Here is a 21,607-nt window from a genome sequence, read left to right as displayed (position 1 = left end):
GTGCCGTTTATCAAGATTGGACTCAATTAGCTGAAAATTCCCAGCCCCCAATTTCTATTCCTTTCTCCGGTACCTCCAAACACTACTGTAATGGCGCCCTCCAGTTTTTCCCATTTCCCTAAGAGCTTTTTGTTAATACACAGCGGGCACTTTTTAACCTAAAATAACTATTGCAACATATTTTGAAAACGTTTCTGTGCACGCGCGTGCGTGCGTGTGCACGCATGTATGTATTGTGGTTAGAATTTAATTTTTTAGGCAGTCCTCTTTTGTGTATATATATATATATTTTTTTTTTTTTTAAAACATGGGTGGAATGGAGAACATATCAAATGAAGTAAGCCAGGCCTAGAGAGAGGCTACTTTACTCATGGGAAATCTAGAAAGTTGCTGTTATAAAAGTTGATGGTAAAGGGGCTGGAGAGGTGGCTCAGTGGTTGAGAGCCCTTGTAAAAGACCAGAGTACAGTACCTTGGTGGAGCAGCTCATAACCAGTAATTCCAGCTGTAGATCTGATGTCCTCCAGCCTCTGTGGTACTAGCACACACACACACACACACACAAATAAGATTGTATCTTTATTTTAAAAGTTAAGGGTAGATTGGTTATCACTGGAGCTGGGTAGAGCAGTTGGGGAAGAGAGACCAAAGAAAGGCCAGTGAGTGGGTACTGAGTCACGGGAGCAGTAAGTTCTGTTGGGCTATTACCAGCTCGGTGGGTTGTAGAGAGGACTTAGTTAAGAGCACTTGCTGCTCTTACAGAGCACCTAGGTTTGGTTCCCAGCACTCACATGGTGATCAGAAATGATGCCCTCTCTGACCTCTGTGGAAGTCAGCCATAGACGTGCTCATAAGCACATGCAGGCAAATCACTCACGCTAAATAAATAAACCTTTAGAAACAGGTCCAGTTCTCGAGTAATGGTTAGAATGTGGTAACAGGCAGATAGATTCTAGCTGCTCAGAGCAACCCTCCACCTCCTGTGGCCAGGGGCGGCAGTCTGAGCAGTCCCCATTATTGCATAGGAGTTAGGAGAAACTGCTGTGTTGTGGCTTCAATGCCTTTCCTCTCACCCTGCCTGCTGCATACCCACCCAATGTGGAGGATCTCAAGCCCCCCAGATTTCTCTTCTTACCTCCTCCTAGCAGAGCTAGCTGGTCACAGACTAAATATTGCTAAAATTATCTTTGTCTTTTTTTCTCTCCCTCGGCCCACTGTGTATTCCAGATTGTCTTTTCCATCTGCTCAGCTGAAATACAGAGCTGGGTGGCAGCTGGTGGGGGTGCTCAGCAACAGTGGGGGTGGGGGCTAGGAGCTCCACCTTGTAGTAAGGACTCGCTGGACTGCTGAAGAGTTTATGACCCAGGGCCTTTTATATCCCCATGATAAAGGTCTAGATGTGGGTTCTGGGACTCAAATTTTCTCCCCTATTTCTGTGTCTACTATGTGTTCACTAAGGGAGTTAGGTAAGAAGACAGACATGGTTGTAAGCATCTTCCACTGCGATGCTAATTGGGTTATTAATATTTACTCAGCAGACGTTCATTAACGCTCTGTGCGTGGTGTGCCAAGCACCAGGGATACAGAGGATAAAAGACTGCCAGTCCCTAAGGAATTCACTGTCTGGTGAAAGAGACAGAAATGGCTTGATTTCTGGTTGTAGTTGGAAGCTCATTGCTGTCATTTGGCATTTATTTTCTGATCACAAAAAATAACATTTGGATTGGTTATCACAAAACCAAATGGGAGCTTGGAGCGAGTGCACGCTCACACACACACACACACACACACACAATACCACATGCCACACACACACCACACACACACACATACCACAACATCCCCCTCCCTACACATTTTATTCTTTATTTAAAGATGGAAACCTGGCAGCTGTGTCATCTCGAGCTCAGACTAGTCAGAGTAGGCAGCCTGCTGCTGTTGATTAAAAGTGGTTGGGCTGGGGTGTGGTTTAGTTGGTGGACTGCTTGCTTACTGTGTCTGAAGCCATGGATTCAATATCCCACACTGCATACACCAGATGTGTTAGCCCATGCTTTTAATACCAGCACCTGGGAGACAGGCAAGAGGAGTTCTATGAGTTCCAGGCCAGTGTGGGCTATATTGCAAGGTCCTGAACAGCCTGGGCTACATAATGAGACCTTTTCTCAGGGAAAAAAAAAAAGTCTAAGGTCAAGGAGCAGTGCATCAGCACACACCTGTCATGTCGGGTGGAGACAGGGCCAGACGATCGCTTGACTAAGACCAGCCAGAGCTGTGCTGGGAGCTCCTGTCTCCAAAAGAAGGAAATGGAGTCAAACAAATTTGAAACAGAAACAAGGAGAAAGATGAATAAAAATGGCATGGAGTATAGAGATTTCTGGCTTAATCTTAGAGTGATTAGGCACGGACTCACTGGATGACGGGGAGGGTATTAAAGCAAGCTGAAGTTGGATCTGATATCTCCCTCACTTTTCGGTGAGTTTTAGTTCTTTTATGTGTAGTCTGGAAAGAGGTTCTGTTTGCAGAAATTTTACTGAGAAAGCATTAGATAAATAAAGAAGTATAATATAATTTACATGGTTTTGCTCTGATGGCCATTTAGGATTAACTATGGAAAATAACTCATTACCGCTTTTCTTTTTTGAAACAGGGTCTCACTATATAATCTGGAGAACTCTGTAGATCAGGCTGGCCTGGAACTCAGAGAGCTGCCTGTCGGCTTCCTATCACATTAGAGGTGGGATTAGAGGTGCTGGGCATTTCTCCCCAGTCTTTGGGAGAGAAAGGAAGTGGGTCTGATGTCCTCCCAGGGGACTGCCAGCTTTTAGAGGCTGGGAATTGTTTCCCACTTAGTGTTTGTGAGAGGTAGGTTTCCTAACTAGATGCACTTACTGAAGATTGGGTGGGGATGCTTAAAAAGAAGGGTGTGATTTTGGCTTTTCTGCTGACAATTGTTAAGTTTAGGCAGATTGAATTTTTCTACAAAAGAATTACAGTATTGAGGGCTGGAGAGAATGCTCTGTAGTTAGGAGCACTTACTGCTTGTGTAGAAGACCTGAGCTCAGTTCCTAGCACTCATTAGGCAGCACACATACAAGCCTGTTGTTTGAACTCTACAGGATCCTCTCACTGCTGGCCTCCACAGGGACCCACACACAAACACAAACATCTAATTAGAAATAATCAAGGCAAACCATAACCAAAAAGAATGCTAGTGTCAGAGGCTGGACTGTAGCTTAGTGGTCAAGTGCTTGTCTAGCAAGAGCACTGAGTTTATGGGTGTGGTGGTGCATGCCTGTAATCACAGATCTAGAAATGGAGGCAGGGGGATTAAGGTTTATATGCTCCTGGCTACATGTATGTATGTAGAGCATCCAGCAATGTGGGCATATGACTTAGCTGTGCCCCCAGCCCAGAATCTCTCCTGCTCAAATTCATAGAAAGGTGAAGTAATTCTTGTGAGTTCTTCTGAGATTTAAAAATTACATTTATGCGTGCGTGTGTGTGTGTGTGTGTGTGTGTGTGTGTGTATTCGTGTGCCATGGTGCATGAATGGAAGTTAGAAGACAACTGTGGGAATCAGCTCTATACCATGGAGGTCTCAGGAATTGAACTTGAGTCACCAGACTTGGCTGCGAGTGCCAGGTTGCATGGAGCCATTCTGCTGACACTCTTGTGAACTTTCTTTATTTTTGTTTTTGTTTTTGTTTTTTTCAAGACAGAGTTTCTCTTTGTAACTCTGGCTATCCTGGAATTCACTCTGTGAACTCAGAGACCTGCCTGCCTCTGCCTCCCTGAGTGCTGGGATTAAAGTCATGAGCTACTACTGCCCAGTGAATTTCGTTTCTTATGCATGTTGTATAAGATAGTAATTGGGTGCCATTTTTAGTATCTTGTTTTTATATTTCAATATGGGCTCTCAAGTCATTAAGACCACAAAAATTCAAGGAATTGGAGATTGGAATTATATGGGATTTATATATTACTTTGGAGAAAATAGACAACTTATTAAATATTTTTATCCACAAGCACAGAGAATATCTCCATTTATTATTTTTCTCATGTCCATCAACAGTGTTTTTAACATTACCAATTAAAGTTTGTGCATTTTTATTAATTTTGTTTCTGTATCTTCTATAATTTTGAACATATGTATATGAAAAAATATGTATATCAAGGCTGGGTTTTACTGTGTAGCACTGGAACTCATTATATAGACCAGGGATCTATCAGCCTGCCTCTACCTCTTGAGTGCCAGCATTAAAGCCATGTACAAATATGAGGCAGAAGGATCTCAATGAAGAGTTATCTGAATCAGGTTGGTCTGTGAACAGACCTGTGGGGGTTGTCTTGATGGTTACTTCATGTAAGAAGACCCAATCTATTGTGAGCGGCACACAGCTCTAGTGACTTATTCTCACCTGTCTTCGTGTCTTATTTATTGTCTGAAGAGACACTAGGACCAACAGCAAGGTGGGGAGGAAAAGGCTTTACTTAGCTTACACTGGCCACATTGTAGTTCATCATTGAAGGAATTAGAGCAGGGACTCAAAGCACCTGAGTCCACCAGCACAGGGTTGCCTGGCCCACAGTGGACTGGGCACTCTCAAATCACTCACTAATTAAAAAGTACCTGCTTACAGTCTAGTCTTAGGACATTTTCCATAGTGAGGTTCCCTCTCTCATGGCAGTAGCTGTGTCAAGTTAACATAAAATTAGCCAGCACAGTTAGCATGAGTCTGTAAATAAGAGAATGAACACAGGCTCTGCACTGAGTGTGTGGAAGTTTGCATTGTACTGGACGGCCCTAGACTCTGAGGCAGTGGTCCCAAATAGTGTAAGAGAAAGCCGGGCAATGGCCAGCAAGCCTCTGCTCTGCCTGTGGTAGATGGGAGAGCTGCTGGAGTCCTGGCCTTGGTTTCTTCCCCTTGATGAAAGACTGAAGAAATTGTAAACCAAATAAATCCCTTAAGTTGCTTTTTTTTAAAAAAGATTTTTGTTTATGTATATGTAGCTGTCTTCAGACACTCCAGAAGAGGGCATCAGATCTCATTACAGATGGTTGTGAGCCACCATGTGGTTGCTGGGATTTGAACTCAGGGCCTCTGGAAGAGCAGTTAGTGCTCTTAACTGCTGAGCCATCTCTCCAGCCCTTAAGTTGTTTTTTGTTGGGATACTTCTTCCCAGTATCTGAAATGAATCTAGAATACCTACCCTTTTTTGATTTAAACTATTTATAATCTGTAGGATAGTTGAGAGGATATAACAGTATAGTCCACTGCTTGGAAACATTACCTTCATTTCCTTTTGTTTGCACATGCACAGACTCACATCCAACTTTTTATTTGTTGAGCCACTTGAGAATAAGTTACAGAATTTGTGCCATTTCCCCCTGAATATCTTGTTACGTATTGCTTTAGGAACTATAATATTTTTATTAACTCGTTGGGAATTTCATAACAATGTATTTCTTTTTTATTTTTATGGGTATGGGAGTTTTGCGTGGATAAGACAGAAGAGGGTGGCGGATCCCCTGGAAGTGATGTCACAGACACTTGCGATCCGCCGTGTGGATGCTGGGAGCTGAATCCGAATTCCCTGGAAGAGGAGCACGTGCTCTTCACTGCTGACCCATATCTGGAGCTCCACAATGTATGTTTTACTTATATGTGTGAGCGTTTTGTTTGTTTGTGTATCTGTGTATGTTGTGTGTTCCTAGTGTTACAAAGAGACCAGATGAGGGCTTCTTCAGACCTTGGAATTGGACTTATAGATGGTTGTGAGCCACCATGTAGGTGCCAGGAATTGAATCCAGGTCCTCTGGAAGAACAGCTAATGCTTTTAACTGCTGAGCCATTTCTCAGCCTCACAATTAATTAATTAATTAGCTAGTTAATTAATTTTGGGCAGGATCTCATTATATAGCCCTGACTGGCTTGGAACTTACGATGTAAATCAAGCTGGTCTTGAATTCTTCTAGGGGTGGCTCCAAGGGATTAAAGTGGTTTATTACCACCCCTAGCCATATACAATGTAATTTGATCATTTTCACCCCATTAACTCTTCGCCCTAGCTCCTCTCAGATGATACATTTCTTTTAAGACAAGGAAGTTCTCCCATAAGACTTCATTCCACATGCAAGGTCATTGGTATTTGTAATAATCATAGTGTGTTCACTGTTATTTGTAAATTTTAAAGGGACTTTAAAAATTACCTTTTCTTAGTAATTACAAATGATTATGAGCTTTTGATTTCATGTTATGAATACAGAAACAATTATAACTTCCTTAGTCATAATTTGCCATTAAGATTTTCTTATAAAAAGATTTTCTTATAAAAAGATTTTCTTATAAAAAGGCTAAATTACTGTGTGTATTAGCTTGACTTTAGTTCTTTGCTTTGCTTTTTTTTTTTTAAGATTTATTATTATATCTAAGGAGTTGTCTTCAGACACCCCAGAAGAGGGCGTCAGATCTCATTTCGGATGGTTGCGTGCCACTATGTGGTTGCTGGGATATGAACTCAGGGCCTTTGGAAGAGCAATCAGTGTTCTTAGCCACTGAAATTCTCTCCAGCCCCAGTTCTTTGCTTTTTTTTGTCTGTGTGATCAAATGTATCTAAAAATGGTAAATTTTGTCTTTATTTTCTTTTATGTAGCTTTCAATCAGATTACTTACTTTTAAATATTTCTTTGAATTTAGTGTTCTAGTTACTATTGTATTAGATAACTTGTAATTACATGAAAATAAAACTTTTTGTATTTTAGGACGACACTCGAGTTGTGAGAGTGAAGGTAATCGCTGGCATAGGCCTAGCCAAGAAAGACATCTTGGGAGCCAGGTAAACATAATGCATGGGCTTGGGCTTCACAGAGATAGCATTGCTTAGTTTCTTTCATGAGCTTTGATTAAATGAAAATCTGAGTGATAATAGCAAATTTTGGTACTCAGTGAGATCCTTAGAGACTAGGTGTTTGATTATTTTCTTGGTATCTGAATCACTGGATTTGTAATATTAAAGACAATTATAGTTATAGTTTTATGATTGTATATTGCCCCAGAAATTCATAAAATTTTAATTCTCTAAATCCTTTAGCAGATAATAATCATCATAATCTCTTGTTGGAATAGAAAAAATAGCTCTGAGTATCAAATGAGCAAACTAGGGGAGTAATGGGCTGGAGTCACACTGGAGAGAAGCCATGGTGTGGAGGGTTCCCTTAGAGGAATTAGGCTGAAGCCAAGCAGAATTATAACCTGGAGTGGGAGTTGGTAGTCTCCACAGCCGAAAACCTGGAGCAGGAGTTGGAGAAATGAGACAACAGACTGGAAGGAAGCATGGCAGTGGTGAGGATTCTGGGAGAAAATGAGGTGGACTCTCAGCTGGTGTCAGAAGATCTGAGCAGAGAGTTATTGCCCAACAGAGTTTGTGACCCTTGTCCAAATGAGATAGATAAACACAGGAAGATAATGGAACCTCAGAGTCTCTGTAACTCAGCTTATAGTGTCCATGGTACAGCATGTAGTCACTGCCTATAAAGAGCCAGGGAAGTGTAATACAGTGCTAATCAGTAAAGAACATGCGAGTAGGATGGGACGGGAGGCAGAGGCAGGATGATCTCTGAATTCAGGGCTAGTCTGGTCTATGCAGTGAGTTGCAGGGTGGCTAGGGCTACATAGTGAGACACTGTCTCCACGAAACAAAAACTGGGTGGAAAAGAAACAAACAAACAAACAAACAATATATGTTCATGGTCAGTCAAAACATTGGAAGTCTCAGGAATGAAGTAGAGACCTAAATAAATCAATAGATAAATAAATACTAAAATAAGGTGGAAATTCTACAACTAACTATATATAATATTTGAAATTAAAGCACTTTGGTTGCCAAAGATGAACTGACAATAGATTAATGGGAATCATTTACCAATTTTAAGATGACAAAGAAGAAAGGTTTGTTTTAACTACGTTTCAGAAAGAGCAGAGAGCTAAGTAATGAAATAAAATATCTTTAAAGAATAAGTGTCTAAATCTGTAAAACAGTCAATGAAATGCACAAATGGGTTGGAGAGTTTTCCTGGCAATCCTGTGTTGCTCTCACTGAGAATTCCCAGGGAAATGCCTGTGACCAACTCTAGGGGATCTGGCGCCCTCACGTGGCCTCCACAGGCACTGCACTCACATGTACACACACAACTTAAGTATTTTTAAAGAAGAAATGTTAAAGCAGGTTAAAGCTCCTGGTGAAGAGAAAGGAAAAGAGCATCAGAAGTGATAAATACCTGGAATCTACAGATACATTTTTTTATTAAAAGTTTTATTTCTGTGTGTGGGTGTTTTGTCTTCGTGTATGTGTATGTATACCTGATGTCCACAGAGATCAGAGAGGGTATTGAATCTCCTGGAACTGTGGTTACAGATGGCTGAGATCTGCCATGCTTGTGCTGGGAATCAGACTTGGGTCCCTTGCAAGAGCAGTAAGTGCTCAACCGTGTACAGGGCCCACTGGAGTCACGACTCACAACTTTGTCTTATGGATTCATATTATCAGTAAAAGAGATCGGAATGCCCACGGAATCACCGCATCAAGCACAGGGGTGTGTGTCTGCTGTAAACCTGTATGGGGGAATGCAGGTATAATAGAAAGAAAGCATAGGCAAGTGAATCATTAAGGCATACAATAGAAAACGTAGATATCCCACCCATCAACGCTAATGTGAAGAATTTTAGGTTTTGTAAGAGCAGAAATTTGGAGGGTTTTTGTTGTTGGTTTGTTTGTTCTTTTTACAGAGTTGCTCTATAGCCCTGGCTGTCCTGAAACTTCAGTAGACTAGGCTGATCTGTACTCAAGTCTGCCTGCATCTGTCTCTCAAGTGCTGCATTTAAGGGCATTTGCCACCACCACAATAGCTATGCAAGCATACTTGTACACCATAGCTGTAAAAGCAGAAATTTTAAAATGAAAAAAGTTTTTTTTTTTTTCTGGTTTTTCAAGACAGGGTTTCTCTGTGTAGCCCTGGCTGTCCTGGAACTCACTCTGTAGCTCAGGCTGACCTTGAACTTAGAAATCCACCTGCCTCTGCCTGCCAAGTGCTGAGATTAGAGGCGAGCACCTCCTCTGTCCAGCTGAAATTCATGACGCAATAAAAAAGCCAGTTTAAAACAATTTTTTAAAAAGGGGATAGGACAAGGGAAGGAAAACATGAGCTAATATACTTGTATTCAATCATGTAATAATTACAACATGGAATATTAATGGAGAGAAGTAAAGAGGCAGAAATTAGAAAATAAAACTGACCCGTGCCTGTAATTCTAGCACTCGGGAGGACTTTGAATTCTAGGCCAGGCTTAGCTACATAGTGATAGCTTCAAGAATCTAGGGCTGGAGTGGTCAGTGCTGAATCCCTGGCGATGACAGATGTGGATCATGGAGCAGGGACAGAAAGATTGGGTAGTCATTATGTAGAGGGTGTGTTGGCAGCATTGGCAGAGATGAAGAGACAGCTGTGTTGTAGGTGGTGTTCTCTCAGGGTGAAGAGTCCTTGTTGGATTTTAGAGGACTGGATTTTGGTTCTGAGCTCCTATATCAGATGGCTTACAGATGTCTGTAAATCCAGCTCCCAGAGATCTAACCCTTTTTTTTTGACTTTGGCAGGTACTACATGTACACAAAACACTGAGGCATACATTCTTTAAATAAATAATGTATAAATAATGAAGCAAATCTTTAAAAAACATATACTTAAATACAATGATACAGCTAAGTCGGGGAAATGGATGCAAACATGGTGTGATAAGGGTAAAAGTGAACACAAGTCGGGCAGTGGAGGCACACGTCTTGATTTCCAGCGATCAGCAGGCAGAGGCAGGTGATCTCTGCATCAGCCTGGTCTACAGAGAGCATTCTAGGATGGCTAGGATTATACAATAGTAAGAAACCCTGTCTTGAAAAAGCAAAACCGCCAGGCGGTGATGGTGCCTGCCTGTAATCCCAGCACTTTGGGAGGCAGAGGTCGGCAGATTTCTAAGTTTGAGGCCAGCCAGGGCTACACAGAGAAACCCTGTCTCAAAAAAACCAAATCCAAAAACCCAAAAAATAAAAAAAAAAAAAGAAAAAGAAAAACCAATAAACAAACAAAATTAAAATCTGATTTTAATAACGGCTCAACATGAAGGTATTTCCAAGTATTTCACAATGATAAAATCATCAGGAATATATAATAATCAGAAATGGGTATATGCCTGTTACCAGAACTGGAAGGTGTATGGCTCAAAATTTAACAGAATTAAAGGAAAACTAGAAAATTTTATAATAATGGATAAAAGACAGTTAAACCTTTTTCAAAATTGTTAAAACATACTTTTAAAAGAAAATCACATGTGGCTGGAGAGACAGAGCCCAGCCATTGTGAGTGCTCGCTGCCTTTGCAGAGCCCCATGTCGGGCAGCCCTCAGCTGACCGGAGCTCCTCTGCAGGCAGCAGCGTGTGTAGGCTTAGCCCTCCTCCCCCCAGACACCCAAAATTAAACAGAAAAATACATCTTTAAAATAAACAATAAAAACAAATTTGTATAGTATTACCAATGTCTTTGACTTAAGAACACACCCTAATGGGTGCAGAGCAAACATTCTTTACTGCAAAATAGACATTCAAATATATATTGTACCTTGACGGTCACGGGCTGTGTGAGGATTATCTATCTTTTGCTGCCTGATAATATTAATAACAGCTTAGTGTCTTAAATGAGTGTGTTTATTCACAGTCTGTATGATTTAGAAGGCCCTTGAGTCTTCACCTTGATCCACTGTTACACATCTCATGAAGTAATAACTCTTGTGTATTTGTTTCTAATTTGGACATGAGGTCTCAGGGGATGTCTGTAAACTCTAGATCTGTCCTTACGATGCTCCAGAGGTTTCATTGTGTTTTCAGACTGCTTTTGTGGTTCTTCATCCTGTGATAGAACCTCAAGTCAGCAGATGGGCCTCAGAGGATTTGAATATCTTGGCCAATGCCCTGGGACTGGTCTGATCTGGATCTAGGCTCTTTATTCCCAGGAAGGGAGCCCATTTCCAGGAGAGAAGTTGGGTTCAGGATGTCATTCAGGTGAACAGAGAGAGGCAACTCAAAATCACAGAAATGGTCCGTAACTGAATAGACCTCAGAAGAAGGAAATGAGCCTCACCAGGCTGTGGCAGCTGGGGAGCCCTGGGAGTGCGTGTGGTGGCTAATGTGGGTGAGAACATTTGGGTATTGCCCATGTGAATTTCTATTTGACTTTTAAAGCTTTGTTTTATGTATATGAATACACCATTGCTCTCTTCAGACTTACCAGAAGAGGGCATCAGATCTCATTATAGATGGTTGTGAGCCACCTTGTGGTTGCTGGGAATTAAACTCCAGACCTCTTGGATGAGCAGTTGGTGCTCTTAACTGCTGAACCATCATCGCTCTAGCCCCGTGAATTTGTATTTTTAACTGATGAGTTTAGAGTAAGTGGCATCACACTATGCCTGAGAAGTAGTCACTGATACATATATCTGCATAGTGCATAGTGAGTGTGGCTCTACAGGGAGGTCAGGCAGCATCTACTGTGATTTATGATCCCAGGAGGGAAATGAATGAATTAGCCATACTGAGGAAAAGAAATAGAAAACTGTAACATCCCCTCCCCCATTCCCGTGGTGTGTGTGTGTGTGTGTGTGTGTGTGTGTGTGTGTGTAGGTAGGTGGTCTGCTCAGTCATGACCGAAGACTATGACCATAATGCACTCTTAAAGACCTAAGAGAATATTTATACCATAATAAAGAAGCAATCATACACCTGGTAAGGTAAGATATATAGTTTGAACTCTCCTCTATATATCTTATAACTCTAGCAATATAATAAAAACTTGAATTAAAAATGTGCAGAACCACTGAATGGGACAAAACAGAAATGTCTACATGGCAAGCTATCTGGGTTAGTTGGAGTTAGATTTTTTTCCTTTTTTGAGAGATAGGGTCTCATGTAGTGATAATGGTCTGGAACTCAGAGATTTCTGCCTCTGCCTCCTAAGTGCTGGGGTTGAAGGCATGTGCCACTGTACACAGCAATTTTTACAGTTTTTATTTGATATTATATAATTGTAAAAACTATGGATGAGATTAGAAAGGGAAATATAGATGACCAGGAGGCCAAGTGATGAGGCAAATCAGCTTGAAATTTACAACAGTAAAGGCTTAAGAAAGAGTGAGGGTGGGCCTGGCTTCCTAGGATGTAGGTCCTGGCTGTGAACACAAGAACTGGTTGTGATGCAAGTCTGTAATATAAGCTCATGGGGTCGAGGCAGAAACATCAGAAAATCAAGGTCCTCAGCTACATAGAGAGCGTAGGGCCAGCCTGGGCTGCATGATGACCTGTTAGGGATAGAGGAAGAGAAAGAAGACACATTGAGAATGGTGTAAGAATCCAGACGTGAGTATTTGAAAGTAGACTGACCTCCATGGCGTCTGTGCCCTTGCACGCACAGACGCACACACACATAAACATGAATAAAAAAACCTAAGTCTTAAAAAATGGAAGGGCCTCTGTAACATGCTTTTTGTTTGTTTATTGGTTTTGAAGCGCTTGTGGGTCTGGATTGTGGAAGCGGGTCTTTGTGTTGAGTGCTGTTTTCTGTGGAGCAGTGCTGTAGCCTCAGCCCCACCCTCTCACTACTGTGTAGTCTGTACAACTTGGAGAAAAGATTAGTAGCTGACTCTGATTCACAAAAGCCGGTTTGAACAGGGTTTGATGTGGAGTAATTGCTATGTAAGTTATTACCAATTGTTCTCTTGTAACTTTACTGAAAATGGAAGAAAAAGACATGCTCTGTTTTGCTAGAGGAAGGGATTAATAGGAGTCAGGAATAGAGGAGTTTCAAAACGTACAGCTAAACCTCTCTAGGGTTTCTGGGGCTGGTTTCTGAAATGGGTCAGTTAAGAGCCATCTTGCTCCTCTTGGAGAGAACCTGAGTTCTGTTCCTATTTCCTATGCTAGTTAGATGGCTCTGTAATTCTAGCTCTAGGGAACCTGATACCATCTGACTGACTTACATGGGCGTCTCACACACACACACACACACACACACTCAATCATGAATTAAAAAAATAAACTAAGTCTTAAAAAAAAATGAAAGGGCTTCTATAACATGTTTTTTGTTTGGGTGTATATTTGTTTTTCTGACAGGGATTTAACCATGTTGCCCTGGCAGGCCTCAGATTAAAATGTGTGCCCCTCTGTGCCTGGGAAGATGTAATTTTTTTAAAAATTTTTTTTGTTTGTTTGCTTTTGTTTGTTTGTTTTTTCAAGACAGGGTATCTCGGTATAGCTCTGGCTGTGCTGGAACTCACTCTGTAGACCAGGCTGGCCTCGAACTCAGAAATCCTCTGCCTCCCAGAGTGCTGGGATTACAGGCACGCATCACCACCGCCCGGCTGAAGATGTAATTTTTAATTGCAGTTTTTCAAAATATCTAAAAAGTTTATAAGAATGATTAAGAGGTCTGCTCTCTAAATCTTTTATTTCCACTATTTACTATCATTTTTCTTCTTTTTATTGGTTCTTTGTGAGTTTCATATCTTGCACCCCAGTCCTGCTCATCTCCATTCCTTTATATCCATCCTTTGCCCTTGCAACCTTCCCCACCCCCAAATAAAAAACCATGCAAGCAAACAAAAAGCATGGAAAACATCTCATCGTGGGAGCTGTGGTGAGTCACACTGTGTCCCACAGTCTATCCCTCTGTTCACACATCTTCACTAGAAAATGTTCATTGCAATGAATCAGTGGTCTGGTTCAAGATCTGTGATACATCAATATTAGATCTTCATCAGGACTCCTCCCAGATACCCTGTTGCTCTGTGTTATGGATACCCTGCAGGACTGGCCGTTTCACATGTCTCAGCCATTCTCAGATGGATTTTGGGATGGCCCAATTCAGAACCCTGGATCTGGGCCTGAGTGGTAGCAGAGTTTGCCGACCCACCAGCTTCCCTTACCAGCACCATTAGGACGAGATCTCCAGCTCTGCTCTGGCTTGCCCACCCAATGCTGCCATCAGCAGGAGGCAGGGTCAGCTAGCTCTCATGCCCTCAGGGCCAGCTCCCCTGCACCCTGGCCTCCAGAGCCAGCTCCACTGTGCTGCTGTCAAGGCAGCACCCTCTCCCCCAAGTGCTGCACTCTAAATCCTTGGTCATTTTACGGATGTGGTAATTAATGTTTCTAACAAAGTGTAAGTTTCTATAACTGCTTAGCCTCTGAACAGATCCCTGTTTTTTTAGGGTACAAGATAATAGAAATAGTAGAACTGAAAATCTAATAATTTGAGCAGTTGGACTCAGTACTAAAACTTCTTTGTTTTTAACTTTCAACAGTGATCCTTATGTAAGAGTGACATTGTATGACCCTATGAGCGGAGTCCTTACCAGCGTGCAGACAAAAACCATCAAAAAGGTTAGCTTCAGCCAGCTTTGAAAGATGTCTAATAAACTTTGTTTATTCTATGGCAAGTTATTTTAAAAAACAAATTATACTATGTTTATTGTCTTTTAGTCTTTGAATCCAAAATGGAATGAAGAAATACTGTTCAGAGTAAGTACTATTTTATTTTATTAAAAAATTTTTTTTCTATGTAGGTACCATTAAGTACTCATTTAAAATATTTTAAAATAATACTTTGGAACTTGCCTAGAGTTTTTTTTTTTTGTTTTGTTTTGTTTTTGTTTTTTTGGGGGGGGGGATTTGGGTTTGTTGAGACAGGGTTTCTCTGTATAGCCCTGGCTGTCCTGGAACTCACTCTGTAGACCAGACTGGCCTCGAACTCAGAAATCCACCTGCCTCTGCCTCCCAGAGTGCTGGTATTATAGGTGTGCACTACCACCACCCGGCTTTGCCTAGGGTTTTGAATTTTATTTATTGTGTGTGTGTGTGTGTGTAATGTGTCTGTGAGTGAGAATATGTACATGATATTGTGTGTGGTGGTAGTCAGAGACCAGCTCTGAGGACTTTGCTCTCTCTTTCCAAACCTGAGGTCTTGGGAATCAAACTCAGGCTCCAGGCTTACATAGCAGACTCCTTAGTTAGCTGAGACATTCCACTGAATGAAATGTCATTTCGAATTTTTTTTTATATATTAACGATTTATTTATTTATAATATGTAAGTACACTATAGTTGTCTTCAGACATTGCTTCTTCTTGCTCTGGCCCCGCTTGCTCCCAACTGAAGATTAATTTATTTATTTATTTATTCTAGGTAAGTACACTGTAACTGTCTTCAGAGACCCCAGAAGGGTGCATCAGATTTCATTACAGATGGTTGTGAGCCACCATGTGGTTGCTGGGATTTGAACTCAGGACCTTTGGGAGTGCAGTCAGTACTCTTAACCACTTAGCCATCTCTCCAGCCCAGATCCAAAGTTTTTAAAAGAAAATTTAAAAAAATTTTTTTGAGACAGTCTCACTGTGAACTATGGTTGGTCTGGGACTAGTTCTGTAGATGACCTTGAACTCAAGAGATTTCCTGTCTCTGCTTTATGCATGCTGGTATTAAAGGTTTGTACCACCATGCCTAGGCACCCAGAGAAAAATTTTAAGATCTAAAATTAGGGATTGGAGAGATAGCTCAGAGTTTAAAGTCACTTGTTGCTCTTATAGAGGACCAGGGTTTAATTCCTTGCACCCACATGGTAGCTTACAACCATCTGCAACTCTAGTTCCGGACCCAGTGCCCCATTCTCACCTCTGAGTGTACCAGGCGCACATGCACTTGCATACATACAGAAAAACTAAATAAATCTTTTAAAAGAGAGTTAGAATTAGGAACCCTATGTTGATATGAACCATTACTCTTATTATGAAAGATAAATAATAAGGTTGGTTAAAGGCCGTGGAGATGCTGGACACTTGGTGTGCTCTTAGCCCACTGTAGTGGGAAGACTCCTGGAGATGATTAGATGTGTGTTACACACCCTTCTGAACTCACTCTACCTCAGAGTCCAGCTCCCAGGAAAGTCAGGAGCATGCTTCTCCAGCCCTTTCTGTTCCTTGTAGGGTGGAAGTACATTTCCACTGTCTCTTTGCTGGAGCATTTCTGCTTGTATTTTTCTTAAAGAAGTTATTTTGATTTGTTTGTGGCTCAGTTTCCACTTTGTGGGCTCACACATGGCCAGTGGTTCCCCCCCCCCTTTTTTTTTCCGAGTCAGGGTTTCTATGTGTAACCCTGGCAGTCCTGGAACTCACTCTGTAGACCAGGCTGGCCTCGAGCTCAGAAATCTGCCTGCCTCTGCCTCCCAGAGTGCTGGGATTACAGGCGTGCGCCACCACCGCCCGGCCTTATTCCTTGGTTTTTAGTCACAGAAAAGAAGCTACTTGTCTGATTTGTCCATTTAGTTTTGACATAGAGAACCCAGAAGGGAAGAAGTTGCTGAGATACGACACGTCTCTGAGGTCCAGTGCAGCACCAAGGTGCTTCTACTGTTCAAGTTCAGAGGAAGGCCTCTCCCTCCACTCAGGATGTCTGAACTAGCCTTTGAAACCAGTCTGAGATTTTGGAAACTTGAAGAAATGGCTCAGAGCTGCTTACAGTCATTTCAAGAAAAGTGAAACTATCTTTTGGTTTTTCTCTTTTAGTAATCTGAGGCTGCTGTGTTGGCTTTGGGCAGTTTCCTTGCATGTGTGTTTTTAGGAGAATTTTCAAATCCTTCCCAAGGAGCTCAGCTGCTTACTTAAAATGCTTATTACTTAACTTACTGTATTTTGGTCAGAAATATGTACATTTTTTCAGCAAACTAACTTTTTTTTATTGTTTTGCACATTTGCCCTTTTTTCATTTTATTTTCTTTGAGGACTCTGTGTAGCCTTGGCTATTCTGAAACTTAACTCAGGCTGGCCTTAAACTCAGAGACCTGTGATTCTCTACCCCCAAGTGCTGTGATATAAGGCGTGCAGTACCACCACCTGGCTATTTATTTATTTATTTATTTTTATTTATTTTTGACTTTTTTGAAACAAGGTTTCTCTGTGTGGCCCTGGCTGTCCTGGAACTCACTCTGTAGACCAGGTTGGCCTTGAACTCAGAAATCTGCCTGCCTCTGTCTCCCAAGTGCTGGGATTACTGGTGTGTGCCACCACGCCTGGCTTCTGTTCTACTTTCTTATTGCAGTGGTTCTATTTCCCTCTCCATTCCCTACCCCACTTAGGATCTCTTCCCTTCCTGTCGTGATCCCATGTCTAATTATGTGACCTAAATATGTAAATAAATACACAGAAGCCTTGCATAGCAGATAACATACAGTATTTGTCTTTCTCAGTGCCTTATTTTCACTTATCATACTTGTAGTTGCATCCATTTTCTTGCAAACACCATGTTTTCAATGTCTAATGATTGCAGAAGATTGCAGTGTGTATATGGGCCACGTTTTCTTCCGCTCATCTGCTGATGCCACTGTGAGTGAGCAGTGAGTGTGCACGCATCTTATGCCTCGTAACTCACTGGCGACCAACTTAGTGTGACCAGCAGCCGAGGTGCCTGTGTAACACACCACAGTGGACCTGGCCTTCAGCTTCCGCATCTCTTGCAGGGGCTTGGGCTTTGCTTGCCTTATGTAACCAAGACATTTTGGTTTTCGCCCCTCCGTCTCTGGTACCTTTGGGTCTGTTCTCTCCCTTTTCCTCCCTTTTTCTCCCCACATGGTTCAGGGTTTTGACCACTCTGGGCTCTCCCAGATGTGTCTGCCTCACCTATGCCTCCCTTTTATATATAATACATTTTCTCCTCCCCCATACCCAGCACCATCATGTCTTTTCCTTTCCTTTTTATTTCTTTTTTCATTTTCCCAAGAGTGTTACAGATGGATAAAATGATAGGTCTATTTTCAGTTAATTCTTTTTTTCTGTTTTCAGGGTTTTAAAAATGCTTTTAGATTCATTTATTATATTTGTCTGAGTGTTTTGCTTGCTTGTATGCCTGTGCACCACATGTGCCTGGTGTCATGGAGGCCAGAAGAGGGTAATGGGTTCCTTGGGATGGAGTTAGATGGCTGTAAACCACTTGGTGCTGTCAAACCTCTGAAAAGCAACAAAGTGCTCTCAGCCACTGAGCCATCTCTCTAGTCCCTGTTTTCCATTTCATGACGGATCTCCATGCTGCTTCCTGTTTGTGGCTGCGTAAGCTTACACTCCCACCCACAGTAAATAACATTCTTTTTTCTCTCATCCTCTCCAGCTTTTGTTGTCAGTTGATTCTTTTAGAGTTTAATTTTTGAGGCTCTTTATATGTGTGCGGTATTAGTGTCCATCTGACATGTGGCTGACATTTTACCCACTCAGCAGGTTCTCATTCTTGCTTTTTTTTTTCTTCTGTACAGAAGCTTTTAAATTCTTTATAATTCTATTTGTTGATTTTTATATATTTTTAGGATCTTTATTAGCACCAGAAATTTCTTGCATCTTTTTTTAAAAATATTTATTATTATATGTGAGTACAATGAAGCTGTCTTCAGACACTCCAGAAGAAGTCAGATATTCTTATGGAAGGTTGTGAGTCACCATGTGGTTGCTTGGATTTGAACTCAGGACCTTCAGAAGAGCAGTCAGTGCTCTTTTTATTATTGTTGTTGTTGTTGTTATTATTATTATTATATGTAAGTACACTGTAGCTGTCTTCAGACACCCTAGAAGAGGGCTTCAGATCTCTTTAAGGATGGTCGTGAGCCACCATGTGGTTGCTGGGATTCAAACTCAGGACCTCAGGAAGAGCAATCAGTGCTCTTAACCACTGACCCATCTCTCCAGTCTTGATGATCGTGGAGCTTAAGTTACTATGTCTTGATTTAATTTTATTAGGTCAGATATATCAAGAAATTTATCCATTTCATATCAAATTTTTGTTGGATTATAAGTTTATTTCAGATATTTCTGATTTAAAAAATATTGATTTTAGCATGTGTGTACACTCAGGGCGCCCTCTGGTGGTCAGAGGACAGCTCGAGGGAGTCAGTTCTCTGGCCACCATGTTTATTCCAGACAACTTAGATCATGAGTCCTGCCCTTTCTACCCGCCAACATGTATATCTCATTAACCCTTTTCTGAGTTTCAAAAAAAGATTTATTTTTAATTATGGGTTTATGTATGTGGAATTAAGTGAGTGTCCACAGAGGCCAGAGAGTAGGATCCCCTGGAGTGGGTGTTAAAACCAGTTGAAAGCCTCCTGAGTAGCAAGCGCTTTAGCGCTGAGCCATCTGAGGTCTGCTCCTCCCCCTTTTAGTAAAAACACCCATGCCTGTAAACTTTCCTCGTAGAACCGCCCTAAATGTACCCCAAAGGTTCTGATAGGTGTGCTCCCATTTTCATTTATCTCAAGAACCTTTTAATTTCCTCCCTGATTTCTCTTCTTTTTTTTTTGTTTGGTTTTTTGTTTTGTTTTGGATTTGTTTTTTTTGAGACAGGGTTTCTCTGTGTATCCCTGGCTGTCCTGGAACTCACTCTGTAGACTAGGCTGGCCTTGAACTCAGAAATCTGCCTGCCTCTGCCTCCCTGAGTGCTGGGATTATAGGTGTGCACCACCACCGTCAGGCCTGATTTCTTTTAATGATATAGAGGTTATTCAAGAACTTGTCTTCTCAGTTTATTTAATTTCTTTGGCTGTTCTTTTTGTTGATTTCTACTTCAATTTCTACTATAATCTGATAAGATATAAGAAATTATGTGGATTCTTTTGTGTTGGTAAGGCTTGATTCATAGCCTAGAATGTAATCTGTATGGGTTGCTGACAAGAATGTTCCATATGTCTTTTAGATGGCATGTTCTATAGCTATTAGCTAAGTCAGTTTGATCAGCCGTGTAGATCACTCTTGAGCTCTCTATGTTGACTTTTAGTTTGGATGACTTATCTAGGCATGAGTGGGGTACTGACCACGCCTCCCACCCTCACTAGGAGTCTTGTCTGACATATTATACACTTTCATGTTTGTTCTATGAAATTGAGAGCCTCAATGTTTGCTGTAAATATAAGTATTACATCTTCATGGTTTGTTCCTTTTATTAACAAGAAGTCATTCAAAAAATTACAAACAAAGAAAACAGATCTTCTGACTAGTTTTGATGTGATGCCTACCTTCTAAGGGAACAGAACTGTACCCGCTTACTCCTGTTTTCAGGTCCCTGTGTAGACTGGTTCATCCTTTGTTGTTTGTTTTGTTTTAGAAATAGGTAATTAGATTTTGTTTTTAAAACCAGTCAGCCAGTCTGTGCCTCTTTATTGATGAGTTAAAGCCATTTACACAGAAGGTTACTGAATATACGAGTACCTGTAGTTTTATGATTGTTTTTGTGCCTGGTTGGATTACTCTTTCTTTACTTCCTGTCAGTATCAGGTTTGCCTGTTAGTTGTGCACTCCCTCCTAGCGCTCTGTTCATGTCCTCTCATGTCATCATTTCCTGTGCTCTTGGGAATGAGAAGAGAAAGAGATTTCTGTGTGGGATGTAATGCTGGCTTGATGAGATCATGAATTTCTTGCGTGGAATTGTCATTATTTCTCCACCAATCAATCAGTGTAAAAAGACAGCTTTACGGGTACAACACGTTTGTTCAGGCCTTAAAATGGATCATTCCATTCTTTCATTGTTCTGAGGCTTGCTGGGGGGCCTGGTGTTATTCTCACGTTTCTGCCTTTGCTCTCTCACAGCTGTTCTCATTAGTGCTTTGTGTATGTGTGTATGTGAGGCTCACTTGTGGCACTGGGTCTCCTTGATTTGCGTGTCCTAGGTAGACAGTCATCTGTCATCTTCTCACCACTGCTGGGAGTTCAGTTGTGTGCTACCATATCCAACATTTTATGGAGATACTAGGATTTATTTTATTTTTATTTATGTGTATGAATTCATATCTGTATGTGAGTATGTGTGTCTGAGTGTGTTTCTGAAGATGCTTTAGATCCTCTTGGAGTTGGAGTAAGATGGTTGTAAGCTGCCATGTTGTTCTGGGAATTTAACCCTAGTCCTGGAGAGCAGTCTTCAGTGCTGAGGCTCTCTCCAGCCCCTGATTTATTGATTTTTTTTTTTAACGTGCATTGCTGTTTTTGTCTGCAAGTATTTCTGTGAGAGAGTATCAAATCTCAGAGTTATAAACAGTTCTGAGCTGCCATGTGGTTGGCTAGGAATTGCACCCAGATACTCCAGAAGAGTATCAGTGCTCTTAACCGGTGCACCGTCTCTCCCTGCCCTGATCTATTGAGTTTTTAATTTCCAACATTTCTTTTTCTCCAAATCTGAATTTCATTGATATATTTTTTTCCATGTTTCTATTTCACCCACATGGTTGGATTGTTTTCCTCTTTTTGGTTTTTCGATACATGGTTTCTCTGTGTAGCCCTGGCTTTCCTGGAACTCACTATGTAAACCAGGCTGGCCTGGAACTCAGAAATCCGCCTGCCTTTTCCTCCCAAGTGCACCACCACTGCTCAGCATGGATTTTTTATCTGTTGAAATAGACAATGTCACGTGGGATTCAGTTGGCAGGTCTTCACCCAGAAATTTGTCCATATGTATGTGAAGTGGACCAGTAACTTTAAAGATACAAACTATCAA

General features: G+C 41.3%; 1 protein-coding gene across 1 annotated transcript in view; it reads left to right on the top strand.

Annotated features, from left to right (window-relative positions):
- Positions 1-21,607, top strand: part of Nedd4 (NEDD4 E3 ubiquitin protein ligase) — an 85,880-nt gene that overhangs the window by 950 nt on the left and 63,323 nt on the right. The window contains exons 2-5 of the mRNA XM_052187823.1: positions 5,489-5,651; positions 6,766-6,839; positions 14,396-14,474; positions 14,574-14,612. Of these exons, the coding sequence (XP_052043783.1) occupies positions 5,489-5,651; positions 6,766-6,839; positions 14,396-14,474; positions 14,574-14,612 (355 nt within the window). The remainder of the gene's footprint in view (positions 1-5,488; positions 5,652-6,765; positions 6,840-14,395; positions 14,475-14,573; positions 14,613-21,607) is intronic.

The sequence above is a fragment of the Apodemus sylvaticus genome, chromosome 7, assembly GCF_947179515.1.
Source record: "Apodemus sylvaticus chromosome 7, mApoSyl1.1, whole genome shotgun sequence".
NCBI lineage: Eukaryota > Metazoa > Chordata > Mammalia > Rodentia > Muridae > Apodemus > Apodemus sylvaticus.
This window is presented reverse-complemented; position numbering and strand designations above follow the sequence as displayed.